A 22,924-nucleotide genomic window follows, 5' to 3' on the forward strand; every position below is an offset into this window, starting at 1 on the left:
ATAAAATATAACAAAAAAGCATATATTGCAAATTACAAAAAAAGGATATAAACAGATAAAAGAAAAAAGAAATATATAGCCAAAAGGGGGGAAAAAACCTAAAAAAGAGGTATCATTTCACAATCCTAATTCTATACTTGTTAAAATTCAACCAGTACTTCAGCTCTTCTAAAGAAACATTTCGATTAATTAAAGGCTCATTATTGTTCCATTTACATTAACAGCACAATCCTGTTAAAGTAAACAGAGCCGAAATGGGGGGGCGGGAGTGCCCTTAGAGCCAACTAGGAGTTACTCCGGTGTATTTCCAGACATATACTGCTCCCCTGTCCCGATGCAGACTCACACTGGCAGCAGGCAAGGGAAAACTCCCAAGTTGTCCGAGCCGGGCAGCACTCAGTTCCAAGGTCCAGGCACCAACTGGGCACACTCACGGCATCAAGTCCAAAGGGGGCTTCCAGAAACACATCCACAGGAACAGGCCAAGGTCAGGGACAAGATAATCAGTTCAAAACACAGCAGCAAGGTCAGTAGTGAGCGGACTCGTTGCTTCCACACAGCCACTCCCTCTTTGGCTGCTTTTAACCCTCACAGTGCTCAGCTGCCTGTGCTACAGCAAGCACCTGCCGGCTGTCTCAGTCCTGCTCCTGCGAGCACTCATCATCACTAACGATGCTGGGCCGGTGCTGTGCTGCTAGTCTGGCACTGCGCCTTCTGGCTTGGAGGGCTCTTCTAGCCCTCCTCTGGCAGCGCTCCCGAGGCTCTGGTGAGGAAGGGGGAGAGCTGGCCTGCCCCTGGCTTTCTGTTGCCAGCCCAGGGCTGGGAAGCTGAGGAACCGATGTGCTGGGACCTGGCCGTGGGTCTATGCCTGATCCTTCAGGGCCTGCCTCCTCCTGCAATGCCTCTGCCACTGGCTGTGGATCTGGGTCAGGTTCGCCAGCTGCCTCTCCCTCAGAAGAGTCCTCTGAGTCTCTCTGCTCCGCTGGGCCAGGTTGGTCCATGACATCCCCCTGGGTCCGGGTCCTCTGCCGGGGGGTGGGCTGGGGGGTAGGGCAAGAGTGAGTTAGCTCCGTAAGCCATTCTGGGTGCAGGAACAGTAGAAAGTTACACCACAAAAAATGACAGTGTAGCCCACAGGTGCCTATTGCATGTGAAAAGTCGATTTCCCGCCCCCCCCCACACACACATCCAGCCTCCCCCAGTGGTGCAGCAGAGCATAGGATGCCAAATACTGTGGGGACCAATACACTTGAGGCTCCATGGCAGCTAAGTTCCCTTGCCTGCACCCAGTAAGTCCCTTAAGCACCCTACATAAACTCCGGCCAAGGTGCCCACCAGGTAAGTAGGGAGGTGCCCGAGAGCCCTCTGCCATGGGGACTTGGAGCGCGAGGCAGGACAGGGTGCTTGCAGTGGCCGGGCAAGAGTTCACAGGGGGAAATTTGCAAAATTTGGAGTGTGCCACACACTCACATATGGGGGGGAGAGCCATGTCCAGAATGTCAGATCAATGACTACCACCCAAGTTCCCTTGCGGGTTACCTGTCTCCTGAGTTCTGGCTTGAGGATGGGCTAGGGCATTCCAACAGGTAAGAAGGAGCTGGGGAGGCAGCTGCCCTGGCTCGCTCATGGTTCCTGGCCTCCCCTCTCTCCTCACCTGCACCTCTCCAAGCGCTGACCTCTGCAGTTGAGACTCACCGGGGGGCATGCCCTTGCCCGTGAGCCGGTGGAGGATTCTGATTCGTTACATCAGCATCTCAGTATGGCTAGCCCACCCACTGAAAATGGAAGCTCCAATTTTTTAAAATAACTATTTTAATTTTATAATTTTTTCCCAACATTAACAAAATGTAAACTTTTAACACCAAATGAGTGATTTATATAGCAACATTTAAGAAATTGAGCTAAACAACCTGATATACAGATTTTTATATCATACACAATTAATATAAAAGGTTTCTTTTCCTGGTACTGAGTTGTCATTTGTAGCATAGTTGATTACAAATTCAAAAAAAGGGGACAATTTTGCTATATATGAAGATTAGTAATTGGGATTATTCATAGATGTTATGTGTTCAGTTATTTTCTCCATTATCAACAGGTCCCAAACCTTCAGCAAACACTGTTTGTCAGTGGGGTTGGGGGGTGTCTTCCTGTTTTGAGCTAATACCGTCTTAGCTGCTGACAACAATAAAGAATGCAATTTAAAAAAAAATGAAAATGGGTCTCTGTCCCCAGGCACACGGGAGGTACGCAGTCCTTTAACCTAGCCCTGAAAGTGGATCCACTTTGGAGACAATAAACCCACGCAGAGCCCCCTAAACTCATGCCTGTTCCGTTTGGGAGTTTCCGCGAGCCTTGTGTTTCTGGGCTATCTCAAGCTCTTCATTTTAGCGATCTAGGCAAGTCTGCTTCATACCAGGCTTAGCTCTCATTCTCCCATCCCACACTCTTGTGCTGCTGGTAGGCTGCCCGTCTTTCATTTTGTTAAAAAAACCCCACACATATCTATTTCTCCATCTATGTTTATCCTTTACCTTGTTTTTTAAAACTGAAATATTTTAAAAATAGTTGCCAAATTGTTCCAGGGATCAGAAGCAGGGCCGGATCGAGGGGAGGCAGGGGGGGTAGTCTGCCCCCAGCGCTGCCAGGGAGGGGGCGCTGGGAGCAGCTTCCAGCTGCCGGGAGTGTGTGTGCAGCCTCACAACCCCCAGGAGCATGCAGGCAGCCTCGCAGCCCCCCACGCTGCCTTTCGCCTGCCCTGCAGGATAGGGGGTGGCCAGCTTGCCATGCACCCCCTGTCCTGCAGGGCAGGCAAAAGGCAGCAGGGGGGGCTGCGAGGCCGCCCACACCATTCGCCTGCCCCGCAGGACAGGGGGCAGCCACCCACCCCCTGTCCTGCGGGGAGGCGAATGGCGCAGGCGGCCTCGCAGCGCCCGCGCTGCCTCCACCTCTCTGCCCTGCATGATGATGTCACCGAAATGACATCATCATGCAGCGCCGGGGTCGGACAAGGGGTTGGACTAGCGTTGCCCTGGGCGCCAGCAACCCTAGATCCAGCCCTGATCAGAAGGAGCAGCCTGGTTGCTGACATCAAATGCATGAGCCAATCAACTAAAGTTAACTTCCATTAGCTTCTAATGTTTCTAGCTCTTTTTTCCCTAAGAGCTTAGCCTTGGAGAAGGAAAGCAACAGTTGTAGAGAGTGCAGGAAAGCAGCTTCCAAAGCAGTTCCTCTGCTCGACAAATGCTACAGCTTTAAAATGTCTCTACCATGACTTTGCTGGTACACATTTCTTGAGTTTCAGATCATGTACTTCACAAGCAACTGGTATTTGGTAGTTCTGCCTCATCCCTCATTTACTTTTCCCCTCACACGTATCTTCCCCATTTTAGTGTGCTTTTCTATTTTGCCGATTGCTTCTCGCCTGCTTTCCTTTCTCGCCCTTTTCCTTGAACTATCAAATCTGTCCTCCCACATTACCACTGTCACTTCCCCCCCCCTCATCTCTCAAATGAGACTTAACAGCTATGAGGTGCAATAATTTAAAGAAGAAACTATTTAAGTAATTTAAATAAAGAGTTGTGTCCCTTCAGGAGAGCCTTGATTCTATTATCTGTTTGGCTTCACAGAATACTCCCTCTGGGAGCAGCATTTTCAAAACTGAAGCTGTGGACAGAGACACTGGATCTGGGGGCAGCATAACCTACTTTCTACAGGTAAGCGTTGTCTGAATTGTTCAGAAACTGCAGGAAAAAGATAAGAGCCAGAGGGAAGGTTCGTAGGGCCTTGAGGTAGTAACAGAATCTTACCACATGGTAGCTGGTGTATCCTTTGACCATGATGCTGTCAAAGATAATTAAAACTTCTTTAATGTTCTGGGGAGGTCAGTTTAGTCAAATGCTATATGGGATAAACACTTTCTAAACTGGTATTATTTATTTATTAAATATGTTTTTATCCTGCTGTCTCTCCAAGGAGCTCAGTGCAGCATCCACTCTTTCTCTTTTATTCTTTTGACAACCCTGTGAGGTAAGTTAGGCCGAGAGTAACTGTCCCAACGTTATCCAGAAAACTTCCATGGCAAAGTAGAGGTTTGAACCTGGGTCTTCCAGATCCTAGTCCAACACTCTAACTACTGTGATACACTTCCCTACAAGTTAGACGGCTGGGTTTCCCCCAAGACCCTCCTTAGCTTACTGCAACTCCTTTGGGCATGTTGCTAACCTCGTTTTTTTACATACTGAAAACGTGATTAGTCCACCTCACAAAGTAGTTTTGAGAATGGATAAGAAAAAGTTGCTAGCTGTTTCGCTAATAGGACGGTGGTATGGTAAAGAGGGGGTCTCGGATGTTTCGGCAATGAGTTAGGAACCATGGGCTCCACCATTATGTTGCTTTACATATTATCTGTTGCTTTGAATATGTACTCTTATATACTGCTTGTACTTCATGTTGTCTAATGTCAGTCCTAGAATGGGTTATGTTCTGTTTCAGCAATCCTTCAACCCTGTATTGGATCCTTGCTAATGCTATGTCTCTGTAAACGTGTATTCATCTACCCTATGACATTGTTTATGGAAAAGTCCTTGACACTGTATGGAAATGCCTGCCCTTGTTCTTGCTACTGATTGCACTGATCTCATACTACATAATCCACCTTGAGTATCAGTGAGAAAGGCGGACTATAAATAAATAAATGAACGACCGAACGACCGAACAAACGACCAACCGAACGAATGAATGAATGAATGAATGAATGAATGAATGAATGAATGAATGAATGAATGCAGGGTTATTTGGTGGCTTTGCTTCTTTCAGTACCATGATCTCCAGAGGGGACAGACGCATCCCTGGAACAGGAAAAGGATACAGCAAGCCTCATATTCACACTTTTAGATATTGCAGGAGTTTTGATCTTATTCCTCTTTAGATCAGAAAGTTGTACTTGATTCCACTCTAATTTTAACTCCTCTATGTGAGTGTTTATTCTACACCAAAGTCAGTTGCTTTATCAGAACACAAGTGACTAGTTACAAACAGAGAATTACTATTTTGTGTCAGTGCTGCTACCTGAGTGAGGACAAGTCAAGGCTTCTAAGGGACAATTGCTGAGTAATTTTTATTTCCATCCAACTGAAGGTAAAAGAATCCATATAAACCAATTCATTTCAGTGTTTGCTCCAACTGGGGACAGCTCACTAATCAAGGAGCTGCTTTCGAAAGCCTAGATATTCAAGCAGGATTAAATTTAATCTTCTTAACAGGAGGGGGAAAATACTCAAAGGAGAGATGCCCTAAGCCAAGTATTGTGAACAGCTGAGGGAGACAAAAAAAAGCTGTTGCCCATTTTTACTGAAAAAAATACTTTACTAGGGTTTTAAGAAAGAAAGAAAGAAAGAAAGAAAGAAAGAAAGAAAGAAAGAAAGAAAGAAAGAAAGAAAGAAAGAAAGAAAGAAAGAAAGAAAGAAAGAAAGAAAGAAAGAAAGAAAGAAAGAAAGAAAGAAAGAAAGAAAGAAATCTCTCCACACAGATCCAGACATTCAGGGGGTGCTTGACTCTGTCTTCTCATTAGTTGTTATCAGCTCAGACAGTACACTGGGGATTTCTTGTTTGAAAGAGTTCACATCTGAGAAACCTCACAGAAAGTAAATGTGTTTAAAGAGGAGGCTTCAGGCCTCACTTCCCTCTAAAGTGAAACTTAGGGGTGTGCATTTGGATATGGTGGTGAAGAATGCCATCAAGTGATAGCTGACTTATGGTGACCCCTAGTGGGGTTCTCATAGCAAGAAACGAATGGTGGTGGTTTGCCATTGCCTGCCTCTGCGACCTTCGTTTTTGTTGGAGGTCTCCCATCCAATTAATAACCAAGGCTAACCAACGATGCACAGCCCTACAGCTAGGGTGCAGTGAAGGTAGACCTGGCCTAGTGGCTAGCTCCCTAGTGCCCATAGGATGTAATGAGGAACTCCAGAGTTTAGAGGCCAAGTTTTCTGATAGAAACAGCTGTTTTCTGGGAACACTTCCTCTCTTTCTTTCCTTCCTAGCTCCTGATGCCTCTGGGAGGGAGAAAAGGGGAGGGAATTGGCACAAAATAATGCTCACAAACTTCCAGAATCTGAAAAATGTATCCAAAATGTAACCCTGAACCAGCCACAACACTCCCTAAAATTTGGGATAATGAAAAGCATGCCCCCTGAAATCCCAAAATGAAATTAATATGAAAGTTTTTGAAGTGCACACACCCCTCATGAAGAGCAATATTCAAGTCCAGTAACACCTTAGAGACAACTAGATTTCCAGGGTATGAGCATTCAAGGGTCAAAGATCTCTTCATCAGGTACTTCTGACTCTCAAGAACTTATACCTTGGAAATCTTGCTGGTCTTTAGAGTAGATTCTGGACTCGAATCTTGCTCTTCTACTGCAGAATAAAATGACAACCCACCCGAATCCCTAGTGAAGTTCTCCCTAAACACTGAGCTAACAGAGATCTGTCCCAAGTTTGGCTGTTGGGTCCCATCTCCACAGGCAGCTCCCGCGCTCCCTAGCCTGGCATTTGTAGAGGTGGCCAGCTGAACAGAAAGAGAGTCACATTTGCCATGCCGACAGCACCACGTCTGTTCTTGTAGACTGTACCACCCCGTGGTTCCACCATGACAACAGCCGTCTATAGGGCAGAATACGGGAGAACGTGAGATCCAAAAAGACGCAAAGGGTTACATAAGTTGAACCTCCCCAAGCGACCACTGCCCCAGACATACACCCTTGCCCTGCTATGAGTCTTTTAAAGAATAAAATGGTATTTTACATGAATTTATTTTTTAAAATTAAATTAATTAAAAATAAATTGTAATTAAAAAGCCATTTGAGCTTTCCCATAAGAATGTGCAGACTGGTCATTCGTTTGATTTTGATCTCTGTATTGCCACACTGCTTAGTTGTTGTTTTCATAGTAAAGTAACATCTAATTGGTTCCTTCCAGCAGATATTTGATTCAAAATATCATTTCTAAGCTATTTTAAAAGGGTTTTATACATGTCTGTGCAGGGCTTTTTTTTCTGGGAAAAGAGGTGGTGGAACTCAGTGGTGGAACTCAGTACCATACAATGATGTCACTTTGGGTCGGCTGGAACAAGGGGGAGTTTTTAAAAGTTTAAATCGCCCTCGGCGAACATGGTCATATGGCCGGTGGCCCTGCCCCCTGATCTCCAGACAGAGGGGAGTTGAGATTGCCCTCTGTGCCGAGTGGCCGCACCGAGTGGCGCGGAGGGCAATCTCAACTCCCCTCTCTCTGGAGATCAGGGGGCGGGGCCTCCAGCCATGTGACCATTTTCAAGAGGTGCCAGAACTCCGTTCCACCACGTTCCCACTGAAAAAAAGCCCTGTGTGTGCGTGTGTATGCGAATACATGCGTGCGTGCATATATTGAGAATGAGCAGGATTACGCTGGTTGGCCATTCTCCCACTTCTCTGTGCATATTCAGTGTAACCTATAAAAAACTTATGCAGTTTTCCCACATTTACGTTCTTTCTGAAGTTATTCTGAACATGCATAGTGAAAAGGAGTCAGGGAGCACAAGCAGGCATCGTTGCATACATTTGGGCTGTAGACACATGCCGTGAAAGCATAAAAATCCTACCATAATAAACCTTCACCTTCTCTCTCTTTTTTCCTCCACCTAGAATGTCCATACAAACAAGTTTACCATAGATCGTCACAGTGGCGTCCTTCGCATCAAAACAGGGATTACTCTTGACTATGAAAAATCAAGAACTCATTTTGTTACCATTGTGGCAAAGGTACAGTGTGTCCCTCTGCTTATACTTTCGCAACCAAAGGGAAGAAAATGGGCATGGACAAGCAAGGGCACTGTTTGGATGATGGACTCCATGCAGGCTCTAACAAGCTCCGAATCGATTGTGACATGTAATCTTTTCTAATCTTTCAATGCATGGGCTTCTGCTGGTCTGTCAAAGCAATTCTGAAGAAGATTTGCTTTGGTCTCTCCAGGGGTTCCCTTGGCCTGAGCATTCTCCAGCATTTCTTACCCATGAAGTGCTGAAGGAACAGTTTATGATGGCCAAATATATCTATTTTTCCCATAACAGAGCGAGTGATTTTCTTGGGTGGTGGGTAGGTAAATGTTTGAATGTGTTTTGAAAGAAACGGACCTGATCACTGTTCTCTGGATGGGCAATTTCTGAATATCTGAAACTGCCTTCTATTTTCAAAATGGCCTGGTAGATTTAATTCTTTTTTGCCACATAACCTCTCCCATTAGTACACTTCAAAATTATGGCACCACAACCGAGAAGGCTTAGACCCCAAGGGGCAGTATGTGGCCCGCTGTGGAAACGCAACATCAGTACATGTGCAGCCCTGCATGAGACACGTGGGCCTCCACAGAGTTGTTCCAGGAGGGGAGGGCAGGGTATAAATGTGATATGTAAATATAATACATAAATGAATGTTATCATTTATGGTGGACATGCAACAAAACTAAAAAAAAATGGATACAAATACACTCAATTGTTCAGAAGATTCTACGGACTAATGTAACAAATGAAACCAAGGCGTTTTTGTTGGGCTTAATGGAGAAACAGTTGGAAGTCTCTCACGGTACACTTTATATGATAACAGCAGCGAGACTGTTCCATGCTCAAAAATGGAAAGCTGCAATAATATCTACAGCAGAGAAATGGCTGGAGAAGATGATAGACTATGCTGAGATGGCCAAACTTGCATCGTTGATTAGAGAAAGATCACTGGAGAAATATGTGGCTGCCTGGAAACCCCTTATAGACTTTTTTCAGGAAACAGAGAGAAATGAACTGATGGTTTGTGTATTTGAAGATTAAGAGGTGGAGAAAAATGTTTTTTTAGAGGGGTAGGAGATATGATCATTTCGGATTAATTTGGAGATAAGCTACAATATTGATGGTAGATACCTGTTTTAGGTAGATACCTTTTTCTTTTTTTCTTCTTTTGCTGTCTTTTTACTAATTTGGAATATATATATGTATATTTCTAACCTGGAACAACTCTTTTTATAAATAACTCTTTTATTACAAAGAGTTGTTCCAGGTTAGAAAAATAGTGAGGGGGTAAGGTTTAAGCCCTCTATCTCTGTACATTGTGGACCCACACAATGAAATACAAATCAGACCCATGCACCCCAAGGAAACATCAAAAGTCAGAACATGCCTTCCCACTAGGGTTACCAACTCAGTCTTGGGAAATTCCAGGAGCTTTGGTGGCGCTGTTTAGGGAAGATAAATTCTGTAAATTCTGGTGAGGACTCTCAGCAGGGACGTAATGATGTACAGTCCACCTTCCAAAGCTGCCATTTCCTACTGGGCAACTGATTTCTGTATTCTGGAGATCAGTCATAATTCCAGCAGAACTCCAGGGCCCATGTTAAGGGTGGTTACCCCACACGCCACATGATCTGGGGATGTCCCTGGGGGAAATGCAACATAATTAGGTCCTAAAATGTTGAAACCGAAAATTCAAGACTGATCTATGTTAACATAGATCATGTGGTAAAAGTGCTTCAGTTCATTTCGGAATGAAGGTGGACTTGTGGGGAGGACTTGCATGTTTGAATTCTCTCTCCTCCCTCATGGTGGAGAGTGCAGTCAGGTCACAGCTGTCTTTTGGCAACCCCCAGTGGGGTTTTCACAGCTACAGACGAACAGAGGTAGTTTGCCAATGCCTGCCTCTGCCACCTTGGCCTTTGCACCAATAATCAAAAACTGTGTCGGAGAGAAGGCTAGACTACAACCCTTGCTCCTGTTGTGCTAGTTTTCTGTGTGCAGGGTGGTAGTTGTTTAATATGTGGGCGTGTTCAGTCACATGATTCCTGCAGCTGCAAGCTGATATGGCAAAGTGCTGATAAGGCTGTGTCACATGATCTTATTATTCTTTCTAGAAGTGTGTATAAGAAGAGAAAGTTGTTGATATGCCATCGAAAAAAGTCCATTAATCTGCCTGAGTGAATTTGTGACCCGTTCTTACATTTTGTGTAAATGCTGTAGCATCCGTCTTAAGAGAACATCACATAGGGCCAAGTAACACATTTGTTACACCCTATGAGTTGGGGCTGGGTTCCCAGAAATTGTTATCGGTGTTGAGTTTGATTTTTCCCTTAGAAAATAGCACTACTGGCAGCAATACTGTTACTTCTTATGCCTGTGATCAGGGCTTTTTTTCAGTGGGAACGCGGTGGAACGGAGTTCCGGCACCTCTTGAAAATGGTCATATGGCTGGTGGCCCCACCTCCTGATCTCCAGACAAAGGGGAGTTTAGATTGCCCTCCGCGCCGCTGAGCGGTGTGGAGGGCAATCTCAACTCCCCTCTGTCTGGAGATCAGGGGGCGGGGCCAACAGCCATGTGACCATTTTCTCCAAGGGCAACCCACTGAGTTCCACCACCTCTTTTCCCAGAAAAAAAGCCCTGTCTGTGATTAAGGTAATACCACATGCGATCAGGCGACCACAATGGTCTTCACGGGTGGGCCATGAAGCCCTTCCTGGTAGGATGTGAGTCATTCTAGATTTGCCATTTTCCTTTCTCTGATGCCTAGAGAAGAAGGGTGCCTCTTCCTTCGCTTTGCAAATATGCTAAGAAGAGCAACAGGAAGTCATGATGAGGTCATTCGAAGGAGGGAAAGCCTTCTTCCTTACCATGGTATACCTCTTAGAGCTAAACTAAAAGAGACGGATTACACGAGGATGCACACATAAAAGGAGTAACAACGTTAGTGGGGAAGCTGAGCTTTAAAAGACAGATCGGAAGGCTCTGTCCATTTCTCCTCTCTACAGGGCCAGCAAAGATCGCTCCTCAGAGGGTTTGTTTATTTCCTCTCTACCTCCCAAAAGGGGAGGTGAAATTCACAGAGCCTCTTAGAGTCTCTCTCCAGGAGACGGATTACTCGAGGACACTCAAGTGAAGGGAGATGCGATGTTAGCTGGGAAACCACGTTTTAAAAGACAAATTGGAAGGCTTTGTCAATTTCCCTCTCTACAGAGTCAGAAAAGATCTCTCCTCAGGGGATTTGTTTATTTCCTCTGTGTCTCCCAGAAGGGGAGGTGAAACTGACAGAGTCTTCAGGAGTCCAAGAGGAAATTAACAAACCCTCTGAGGAGCCATCTTTGCTGGCTCTGCAGAGAGGGAATTTGACAAAGTCTTCCGATCTGTCTGTTAAAAATCAGCTTCTCAGCCAACATTGCAGATCCCTTCATGGGTGCATCCTTGTGTAATTCGTAAGGTTGAAGGCTGCTGTCCCAGAGAAGAGCCCACACCAGATGTCTCTGTGTACGGAAGCCACCTTCCTTCCTTTAAATAAAATGAAAGTTGCCAGGAGTGGACTATGAACCTCCTTGTCAGGTCTTGCCAGGTATTCCCCAAAACACTTCACTGCATCACTGATGTGTATGAGTTAAAGTTGTTTTTATTAAAGAAAAATACCAGTATCAAGATGCTAGGACAGGAGTATTGGCTGGAATGGCCCAAGTCCAGTAGGATTTTGGCGTGCAGGGCCTGGGAAGAGAGGAGGAGGGAAGGGATGAGCTCTACTCATTCTCTTAGAAGCTTGGTGCAGTCTCTGCTGTAACTTCAAGGCCGAGTTCCCAGGCCTGCCAGGAAGTCATAACCAAAACTCCTGCAAGATAGCAGCTAGAAACTGTTCAGCAAAACAGGTTTTACTCTGCATGTTCTCAGAGGTAAGAAACTCATAACATGTGACAGATATGCTGGAACATTTAACCCATGGCAGATATGCTGGAGGCTTATCTGACACTCCTGCATCTTTTCTAGTTGTGCCCTTTTGAACATACCTTTTAAAGCTTTAAAAAAGGGGGATTTCTGATGGATTTGTGTCTGCCTGCTTCTTCAAAGAAAAAAAAAGCCAATTAAAAATCACAGGGATCCATTTTCAAAGCCACACAACAATTCTTGCTTGCTTTCTTATCTGTGTTCTTAATAAGGAATTGGGCATTTTAACAGGTAAAAATCTCTTCATTCTCTTTCTAAAGAATGCACCATGGGGAGATCTTTTCAGTTATGGAATTCCAGGGATAACTCACAACATAGCATCATTTTTGGATGAATTTTTTTTACACCTGTGTTCACCATGGGAAGAAAGTAAAGGGTGATTGAGATTATACCATCTTTATTAAACGTGGCAGCTTCTTGGTCACGTCACAGAAACCCCACCACCATTTTTTCTGTGATCATTGTTGAGTTTGATTTTTGGTTTGGGACTTACATGTTCTTTTTTTATTTAACTGTTCCACAAAATTACAAAAAAGCTATAAATAACAATACAGTCAAACTTAATCTTATGTGTACTCAAGTAACATTTTCAAGAAAGAGGAAAAGTTAATCACTCATTTATCCAAGATATAGTGTACAGTCATAACTTGAATAAATAATTTCCAGACTATTTGATAAGGTTCTTTATAAATTAATTTTCTCTCTTACGGACATTGTCTATGGCTTGGATCCCTCCAAATAGATCAGTGGATGGGATCTTTGCTGATTCCCCCTTCTTCTGCAGACCTCCAGTGACTCTGAAGCTATTCCTGAGGGTCCCAGGGAAAGCACTTTAGGGGCATCTTGGGCTGCAGTGAGAGGGGAAGGGAAGACATTATGCTCCTTGGCTGGAAATCCTTCCATCTGTGGAAATTTTAGATAGGTTCCAAGCCGGTAATTTTGATCATTTCATGCAGTTCCATGCTTTAGCAAGCCAAGCAGAGAACAGAGGCAGTGCAAGACAATGACAATATTTGACTATTAACATTTGACAGCTGTAAATAGATTTCAGATAATGCTGCTTTCTCCTGCGTTCAGGAAATGGAGCTAGTAAAACGTGTAATATTTGTATAGTCAACCATAAGGTAAACAGCATGTATAATTATAGTAATGTCAAATAAATGTGAAACAGCCAGCTTTTCTTGTTACGCTGAGCCTAAAGAAACAACCGTTTCACCAAAATCAAAAAGAGTCCAGTAGCACCTTTAAGACTAACCAATTTTATTGTAGCATAAGCTTTCAAGAATCAAGTTCTCTTCGTCAGATGCCTGATCAAAACTGGGCAGATACAGAAGAGGAGGGGGGAAGAGAGAGGGAGAGGAAAGAAGGGGACATAAATCACAAGGGGACAGAATGCAATTAGCGTGGAGGCAATCAAAACATTCCTTTGCTTGGAAATGTAAACATCTCCTTTTGGTGTGCAGTCAGTTTGCCGTATTAGTTTGTAGCAGTGAAGGTATCCAATTCCCATGTAGTATAAGCCTTCAGTAACCACAGCTCTCCCTGCCAGCTGCATCTGACAAAGAGAACTGTGGTCCCCGAAAGCCCACACCAGGCGTCACTGGGCTCCCCCAGATCACGCCTCTGTAAAGAGAATCTGTTACCTGTGATAATGTGATAACCATTCATAGTCTCTATTCAGTCCCAGCTTGACAGAGTCAAATTTGCATATGAATTCCAATTCAGCAGCCTCCCGTTGGGATCTATAACCGTTTCACCAGACATCCAAAGCAGAAGTATACTGTGAAATCTTCCATTCTGCTTGGCTGGATTGTAAACTAGACTGTTATAGTGGTAGAATTTAGGAAGATCCTTTAGGTTCCCCAAAGAACTGATCCCAGATGCTTGTGAAGAAACTCAACCAATTTAGTGAGCGGCAAGAACAACATAGCTCCTTCACCCTAGACACCACCAGGAGGTAGATGGCTTCTCCTCCAAACACTGAACTGTTTCCTAACTGTATCATCCTTTGTAACTCTTTACCACATCAACCAAGGTCATTTATGATAGTTTGTTGTCAGTATGATAGAAGGAGACCAATGAGCCAGTACTTAAGAATCCTGCCTGGAACATAACAAATGAACAGGCCCTGCATGGGTAGAGAGCAATGCATAAGGTTTAGAGACTGCAGTTATACAAGAAGCTTAATTTTAAAAAATATGTATAGAGAAGGATCAAACCATTCCTATGTCATGATCTTTGAACTGCTTTGCGTCCTAGGATGGTGGTGGCAAGTTACGTGGGAACAACAAAGTGTTCTCCGCCACAACCACGGTCACTGTCAATGTAGAAGATGTTCAGGACACACCACCCATGTTTGTTGGCACTCCGTACTATGGATACGTCTATGAGGACACCCTGACAGTGAGTATTGCTGTGGCTAATGAACTCTAGCAAAATCATATACATTCCACAAGCAGGAAATCAAAATTGAGATGTAAAGAGGCCTGGGCATCTAGGACTTTTCCTCCTTCATGAAGAAAAGTGGGGTATAAATAAATAAGACTACTAATTTTCTCTGTACCTCATGAAATGCTATTCCGAAGCACCCCATCTCCTTTTCAGAGTACATTAGAAATAAGCAGGCTTTCCCCCCCCTGCTGGAACACACCGGAACAGCGTCCCGGCAGCTCTGCAAAGTAGTCGCATGTTCAGGTGGCCCTGACCAGCTTGCGAGCTGCGGGAAAGGAGCTCTTAAACCCCCACTCTTCAGCTGGTGGAGGGAAGCCCCAAACGGGCTTTAAACTTCAGTTGAGAAGAGGGGTACTTCCCCCCCTCCCAGCTGAAGCCTGCCTTCCTCCTTCCCTCCTTCCCTCCCTCCCTCCCTTTCTCTTCCTTCCTTCCTTCCTTCCTTCCTTCCTTCCTTCCTTCCTTCCTTTCTGGGCCGGCCACATCATGTGCATGATAGTGACATCATTGCATGGTCCCAGTAGTGTAGTGACAGGGGTGCCACCTCCTGCTGGGAGTTGCCCTGAGTGAGAGTCCCCTCACCTCATTGCCCAGAAAAAAAGCCCTGTAAATAAGGATAAAGTTTGTTAGAATGGGTCTTGGATTCAGGGTTTGTGAATGCCTATTTGCCCAATGCCTGTGTACCTGGCTGGGCAACTGTGGCTCTTTGGGGTTGACACAAGCACTAGAAATGGGTTAGATGACTGAGGGAAACCTTTTAAAAATGGATTGCCTTGTTTTTAGTAGGAAATGACTGCTTTGTTTCCTAATTATTTTAGTTATGTTTAAAATATCCAGAATCCAAATTTTTAAAATTCTAAATCCAAATGGTCACAGTTTAAGGTTGCCAGGCCAACTGGCAACTGGTGGGAGGGCTGCAAGTAAGGATGCAAATGTTGAGTCTGGGGAGGGTACTCAGTGGAGCTCCTACCACGTTTCCCATCACCGTCATTGTGCTTCCGTCATTCGCATTTGCTCGTCCTCCTGAGCTATGAAGCTGAGGGCAAAAATAGTGGATGAATTGAGATAATTTTGTTCTGTTTTGATTCTGTTTTGTTTTCTAACATGGTATTTTAATTGCTTTTATAGTAAGTGTATTCTTTGAGATAATTTCTTGGGGTTTAGCTCTTTGTGGCTGTGTATGTTTTAATTTTGTAAGCTGCTTTGTACTTCATAGCTTCATGCTACAAAGAAGCAGAGTAAAAAAAAATAGAATAAACAAATATATAAAAGATGATCAAAAATCTCACCAAAAATCTCTCAATCAGTAAATTGTAGTTAAGTCCTTGTATCCCTGTGTAATATTCAAAACTAATTGTGTCATGTTAATTAAATTGGATTGCACTTATATTGTGCTTACAGTGAGTTTCTCCAGTATTCTGGAAATGGAGTAAGAGGAGATATGTTGGAATGGGAAACTGAACAAGAAGGAAAGGATGGATTGGGAAAAGGAGAACCATGACTCTCAGGTCATGTGGGGATGTGGCTTGCAGTGCAGTCGTAAGGGGGTGTCATGATCTGGCTGTGCCAGGAAGGCCTAGCAAGGCCTCAGAAGCCTGTTAGCAGTGAAAATAGGCCTGCCTACAATTTTGGCTCCCTTTTTGGCCAATCAGAACACAGGGGCTGGCGATATATAAGTCTGGGAGGAACAAAAGCCTGGGTTCTTCTTTCTTCCAGGGAGCGGCAGGCCAGAGGGGGTCTCTGCTGGGGGGGGGGAGGCCCAGGGAGGCCCTCATCCAGGGAGGGTGAGAAGACAGGCCTGGCAGACAGAGGGACAGGGAATTCAGTTGCGCTGGGGCCTTTTGTATAATTTACTTTCACCTATCCATTGTTGCTAAGGCACCTTGCTTGCTTGTTGTTTGATATTAACTGACCTCCTTGTACATAAACCCTTTTGTTTGTTGTTACTCTGCTGGGTCCTCATGCCTGCCTATTGGCCAAGCTACGGAGGTCAGAAGGGTTGGGGGGGCGGGTACTCTGGGCCTTCCCAAGGGACCCTAAATCCCAGAGTGGTGGCAGCGTAAGGGGGCTCACCCCACCTGAGGCATGACGGGGAGTGCTCAGGAAGTGACTTTGAGTTACAATGGCATATCTCATCCAAATGTCATCATATCCCCTGGCTCTTCCCTTGCAATGATCTGAGGGGGCAGAGGAGGGGCACAGCAGACAGTTTGCACAAACCTGAGCAGCTGCAGACCTAGCCAAGTGCAAGAAAGTAATTTACAAGTTTCATTGCTTTCTGCAATGAATGAACTTTCTACAAAGCATACATTAGCTGGTGCAAAGCATAGCTCAGCTCAGCAAGCTCAACTACAACCTGTACAAGGAAAGGGCTCAGGAGTGCAAGAGAGCCCTGTGCCGAAGGGGAGTTTGAATTCTACAGCAATTGAGCAAGCTGAGGCTCTTCTATTTTACAAGGTGGAAAAAAATCTCCCATCCATAAGAAAGGAAAGAAGGAGAATGGCAACTGTCTGCAGTTTGAATTGGCTGGGAGTGCTTTTTGCTCCTCCCTTGCAAGAGTTTGATTGGAAGGGAGAAATGCCAGTTCCAAGAAATAATACAGAGAAAAAAATGTGTTCATGTTGCATGGCCGGTCAGCATCAGAACTTGGAGAAAAAACAAGGGATATTTCGGGGAGGGGATTTCCTTATTGCAAGCATCTTGAGTTTGTGTTACTTTCCAGACAATCAAGGTAATGATTCAAACAGCTATTTCTGTGTATATTTTTAACTCGGGTGCTTTGTTTTGCACCCAAGTTAACTGTTGTTGCCTTCTGGGAGTTGTAGTATAGGGAATGTCCCACCATTCCAATTAGATTTCTTACATGACAAGATTCCACACCCTGCAAAACAACCTCTGAGAGCAGCGTGCTCAGGCACGGTCACCGCCCCAGAGGAGAGGAACTGGTAACCTGTGTCCAGTCAGTAGGGTTGCCATTTCCCTCTGCCCTCCTGCTGGGAGGGTAGAGTCCCTGGCACTTAACTTGTGCCGGCCATGAGATCCTTCTTTGCACATGCGCACCCCGGGACTGACACAATGACATCATTTCCAGAAGTGATGTCACCATGCAGGCTGCACAAGCATCCCACGTTCTGCACACGGCTAATTCAGACCATTTGGGGCCCAAATTGCCCCCCAAAGAAGTGCTGTAATGCTCCTGCAGCCAGCCCAATGACATCACTTCTGGAAGTGACATCATTGTGCCTGTTGGAAGCACTTTCTCACACTTCCTCATTAGACTGCCCCATCATACATCCCAAAGGATTGTCCTTGGCTCTGGTAAGGTGTGGCTCCAAAGGTATTGTGCTTCACAGAACAGGAGCCAAGCTTCCCACGCACTCCCTTCCCACTCAGACACGCTGCTGGGAGTGGGGTGGGATTTCCAGTGCTGTCCATTTGTGCCTGTGAGGGGGGGGGCTTCCACTGAGATCTCACACTCTCCCACAGCACTGCAGGAGTCTCATAAGCCAGGCAGATGGATGGCACATGAGGAGGGAGGTTGATGCGAAGACGTGAGGATGTGGCGGTGGGAGGGGGGAGCAACGTGCCAGCCAAACCAAGGGATCTCAGGGGCGCCTCGTCTGCAAGGCCAGCTCACTTTCCCTCCAGCTGTTTGTGGAGGGCGGGAGGGGGAACTGGGTCTCTAGCCCCCCTATTGGGCTTCATGCCACAAGCAACAGACATGCCATCCTGGCACCTTCCCACTGGGCCATGCTGGTCAGCAAGATATTCTCTGTCTGGCCAAGCTGCTACAGGTGACGTCCGTGCTATGGAGGGCTCCTGATTCCTTCCCGGCTTGTCTCTCAAGAGCTGCCTGTCCAGGGTCCAAGGCTTGGGGCCCAGGGTCCTGAGTGCCAGGGTCTGAGGGTCTGTCCCTGGCTGAGTTCTTCTCAGTCCTGCTGCCTTTCTGAATTTACTTTCCCAGAAAAGGGCTGCGAGTGTCACAGGGTGTTGGAGGGGGAGGGGGCATTTGCTGGTGAGTGACGTTTTGGCTGCCAGCTTGGCATCGGGGGTGTACATTTCCTCCGCCCTCTGAGCAAGGCAGGGCTCCTCTCGAGCCCAGTGCCTCTGTATGGGTGCTGCAAACATGAGGGGTCTTTGTTCCCCTCGCACTCAGTCTCTATTGATAAGCAGCAGCATCGGTCGTGGCCTGTGGAACGGCTGCGCCTTTGCTTGCCACTTACGGGGCTGTCAACAGCCGCTGCCCAGCAATTGGTGGATGCTGCCGGGGTTGCCAGGGGAACTGAGGGGATGCAGTCCTGGCCATGCCTCGCTGTACTTCGCCCACCAGTCCAGCTTGATCATGAGAGTCCTTAGGGAGCGGTCAAGTGGTGGGGAAGTTACACAGACGGGCACCCAACAGCTGCGAAGGGAGGCTTAGGATTGCCCTGTTAGTGGTAGAACACTTGCTTTGCAGGCAGAAGGTCTCTGGTTCAGTCTCTGGTGTCCCCAGTTAAGGGATTTCGGGCAGTACATTTTGAGAATCAGTTTTCTTTGCATGGTTCCCTAGAGAGCCACTTGCCAATCGGAGCTACATGAACTGATGGTCTGAGTGGGACAACTTCATAACGAAGAAGGTAACAGGTGCCAGCCACGCACGGCTTGGATAGGAACATTGTTAGAATAGAGAAGCCGGTGATCCCCCACATTTTATGATACTTAATATAGTAGGAGATGTAGAATTTTAGCATGATTACACACATTCGCATATGTTCCACAGCCAAGTAGCCCTCTGCTACTTGGTAATTCCAGTCCCAGTTAATGTTCTAATCAAAAGCACAGTAATACAGTATACACTGTAGTGTTAATTAGAGATGGGCATGAACCGGAAAAAAACCAAACCATGTGGTTCGTGGTTCATCAAATTTCACAAACCATGAACTTTCACTAACCTGTCCCTGGTTTGTAAACCAGTTCATTTGGTTCATGAAAATGTCACATCCAGGTCAGAAAACCTTCACTTCCGGGCCAGCAGAAGGTCACTTCTGGGACAGCAGAAAGTCTGCACAAAGTCCATCCCCTGTTGCCTAGGAAACTGATTGATTGGCACCAGGCTGTCTGCAGTGACGAACCAAAAAACAAACCAGCCTAAAGTTCATGGCGGTTCATCAGAAATGGGATCTGTTGAACGGCTGGTTTGCGAACCACGAACCGACCTGGTTCGTGCTTAATTTTGGTTTGTATTTCAGTTTGTGCCCATCTCTAGTGTTAACCTCGGCAGAGATCTGAGTTTAGCCTTCAGTGCATGAGACAGGGTTAATCCTGGTTTAGCTTGTAGGACTACAATTATCCAGAGGAGAGGACGTTATCCAGAGAAGAAGCTAATTCATTGCTTATCTTTCTGGTGCTGTAGGTGCTTTTCAGTCCTTCCCAGTCTTTAGAGGGTTCCCCCCCTCTACTTTTGACCTTGTTCTACAATTATTTTAGTAGCTTGGGAGTGCATTCCACCACATAGATTGCTGTAGTCTGTTCAGTCAGAGGGCAGGAAAAAATTATTTCTAGGCATATTGCTGGCATTTTTCATGCACTTTGTAAGCTTTGGCAATAAAAGGTGCTATAAAACTGTGAAACACAATAATTTACCTTGTGCTGCTATTAGCCAATGATCTGGAAATACCCATAATTATTAAATAAGTTGTTTTTTATGGAGCCCACAGCAGAAATCAAGGATAATTAAGCATTAACTACCTGCACTATGAGCTCTATAACCAGAAATATTAACACATTATAATGATGGAAAAACTTCCATCCTTGCTAGATCAGTGGCAAGAAAATCCAGAGAGTGAAGTGCAATTTCCAGTTACGGTACTACTTACAAAACCAGACGTTGTCCCTTTAGATGTGGGGTTCTTTTTTGGAGAAAACAGGGGTGGGGTTGTTTAATTTTTCACCACACTACTTTCTTAGGCCCCAAGATGGATTGCCTCACTTTTCAAATCTCTGCGAATTCTCTTCAAAGCAGTTCAAATTATTGCAGCAGAGGTTGTGTATGTGTGAAATACAGGGATCTGCTCACTCTTTATCATCTTGTGAACATTCAACTTTAAATAAGATTCAGACTCTTCGGTACCCTTCCCCAGGGCTTTTTTTCAGCTGGAACGTGGTGGAATGGAGTTCCGGCACCTCTTGAAAATGGTCACATGGCTGGTGGCCCCACCTCCTGATCTCCAAACAGAGGGGAGTTTAGATCGCCCTCTGCGCCGCGATCTAAACTCCCCTCTGTCTGGAGATCAGGGGAAGGGGCCACCGGCCATGTGACCATTTTTGCCGAGGGCGATTTAAACCTTAAAAAACTACCCCCTTTGTTCCAGCTGACCCAAAGTGATGTCATTGTGCAGTCCTGAGTTCCACCACCTCTTTTCCCAGAAAAAAAGCCCTGCTTGTCACCATGAAGAGTCTGAACTGGACAGCATCGCATTTACCTGGATGCAATGTCTAACTGATCTCTTGAACTGTCCGTGCATTGGAAGGAGGCTTTCCAGCTGGGTGATTATGCGATTGAATGCATTTGGGACTAGTTGACTCCTTGCTTTGGCTTTATCTGCTCATGGACGTTGTAACCAACACATTAGTAAACAATATCCCAAAAGTACAGCCAGTTAATAGATTTCTCTCTGTCTGCATGCTCTCTCTGTCTCTCTCACATACACACACAAAACTCACAAAGGGCAGAAAACAGCCCTTCAAACATCATCCGGTTTTGCCATTTGGGTGCGGCTGTTTTTTGTCGCAAACCATGTCTTATATGTTTTTTGCAAAGGAAAAGTGGTCCAAGAATGTGCTGCAGTGAAGTGCAGCCAATGAGCTTCACTGGAGAAGAGTTCCTTGGCAATGGACTAGGGCTATCAGATAGGGTAGCCAACCTCCAGGTCAGGCCTGGAGATCTCCCAGAATTACAACTGATCTCCAGGCTAGAGAAATCAATTCCCTTGGAGAAAATGGCTGCTTTGGAGGGTAGACTCTATGGCATACGCTTTGTCCTCCCTAGGCGCCACCCCTCAATCTCCAGGAATTTCCCAACCTAGAGTTAGCAACCCCACTGCCAGGTCTCCCACTAGAGCAGTAGATATCCTGGCAGCAGTCCCAACCCTCACCGCTTCTTGGTAGTGATAGACGAGAAGGATGTAATGCTGTCCCTTTCCTCAGGTTCAGAGGGGGACAAACCAGCAAGTTAGAAAGGTAGAGCCTTCAGGGCATCTGCTTACTCCTTGCTGCCCTGAACTATCCTTTGATGTGTAGATTGCTAATCTCAGGATTTGCTCTTCATGACATCCTTCTCTTCCTCTCTTTGTCACACAGCTCTCTCTCCCTCTTGCGTCATGGATGCAGGGCTTGTCCTACATCTATGCCCATCCTTAGACTAAATAGGCAGCTAGGAATCTCTCATCTTTCCTGTCATCATAAAGAACTCTTACTTCTTTTCTAAACCTAAGCTAAGTTTGTTATTGCCTCTCTCACACTCATAGCAGCCAGCAAGCTCCAAAAACCCATCACATTCTCCCTGTGATTGATATACTCTGCCCAGTTTTGTATACCTTTTAATAAATAGGGCAGCAGGGGGGAAATGCTCCCCAAATCAGCGTTGCTCCCACAGCATGGCACCACTTTGGGGGCGAGGTCAGAAGTTACATCATGGCATCAGCGCAACACTCTAGAATTCACTGGCTCCTTTGCCCCCAGCTGCAGGGACTAGCCCAGCTATCTGAAGCTCCCCTAGGTGGGGCTGGCTCTGCCTCTTCCTCCCACTATGGGCCAAGCTAGAAGTGACAAATTACACTTGAATGGCAAGTGAACAGACTCACATGTATTCCTCCCTCACATGTATTCCTCCCTGTTCACTTGCACTCCACTTGCACTCCACTCGTGATTGAGTGGAGTGCAAGTGGAGCACAAGTGAACAGGGAGGAATACATGTGAGGTTACTTCCGAGAGTGGTGTGGGAGGAAGGCTAGACATCTTTGTTGGGTTTTGCAAGTGTCATCTCTTCATGCTTAAGTTTCTGTAAGCTAATGAGAGCAAGTTTAGCATAGAGCCAATTAGATGCAGAGTAGACTCTTCCCACCAAAGGGGGGGGAGGTTTTATTCTTAATGAGATGACCCTAAGATTGACTGTTGGCTAATCAATATATATTGGAAATGGTTCATGCTATCCTGCATGTACGCAAGGGGACAGAGAGAGAGAAAGAAGGGCAGGGCTTTTTTTCAGCAGGAACGCGGGGGAACGGAGTTCCGGCACCTCTTGAAAATGGTCACATGGCTGGTGGCCCCGCCCCCTGATCTCCAGGCAGAGGGGAGTTTAGATTGCCCTCTGCACCGCTTGGCGGTGTGGAGGGTGATCTAAGCTCCCCTCTGTCTGGAGATCAGGGGGCGGGGCCACCGGCCATGTGACCATTTTCTCCAAGGGCAACCCAGTAAGTTCCACCACCTCTTTTCCCAGAAAAAAGGCCCTGAAGAAGGGGAACAAAGAAACAAGATGGAGTATATCAGAACTAGAAAGATAAGTTAGTTAGACTGCTGTTGTTCTCTTTCCATGAAATCCTTTCCCTAATTTTTGAAGTAAACTTTTTCTTAGAAGGTAAACGCACGCGTCTGTGCTGCATTATTCCATTGTGTTTTATTTACTCTGATAAATATCCAACAATCACCCATGGCTTCCTTGCTG

General features: G+C 45.8%; 1 protein-coding gene across 1 annotated transcript in view; it reads left to right on the forward strand.

Annotated features, from left to right (window-relative positions):
• Window positions 1–22,924, forward strand: part of CDHR1 (cadherin related family member 1) — a 97,115-nt gene that overhangs the window by 18,242 nt on the left and 55,949 nt on the right. Inside the window, exons 7-9 of the mRNA XM_054983976.1 lie at window positions 3,630–3,716; window positions 7,683–7,799; window positions 14,035–14,178. Coding sequence (XP_054839951.1) covers window positions 3,630–3,716; window positions 7,683–7,799; window positions 14,035–14,178 — 348 coding nt within the window. The remainder of the gene's footprint in view (window positions 1–3,629; window positions 3,717–7,682; window positions 7,800–14,034; window positions 14,179–22,924) is intronic.

The sequence above is a fragment of the Eublepharis macularius genome, chromosome 6, assembly GCF_028583425.1.
Source record: "Eublepharis macularius isolate TG4126 chromosome 6, MPM_Emac_v1.0, whole genome shotgun sequence".
NCBI classification, from domain to species: domain Eukaryota; kingdom Metazoa; phylum Chordata; class Lepidosauria; order Squamata; family Eublepharidae; genus Eublepharis; species Eublepharis macularius.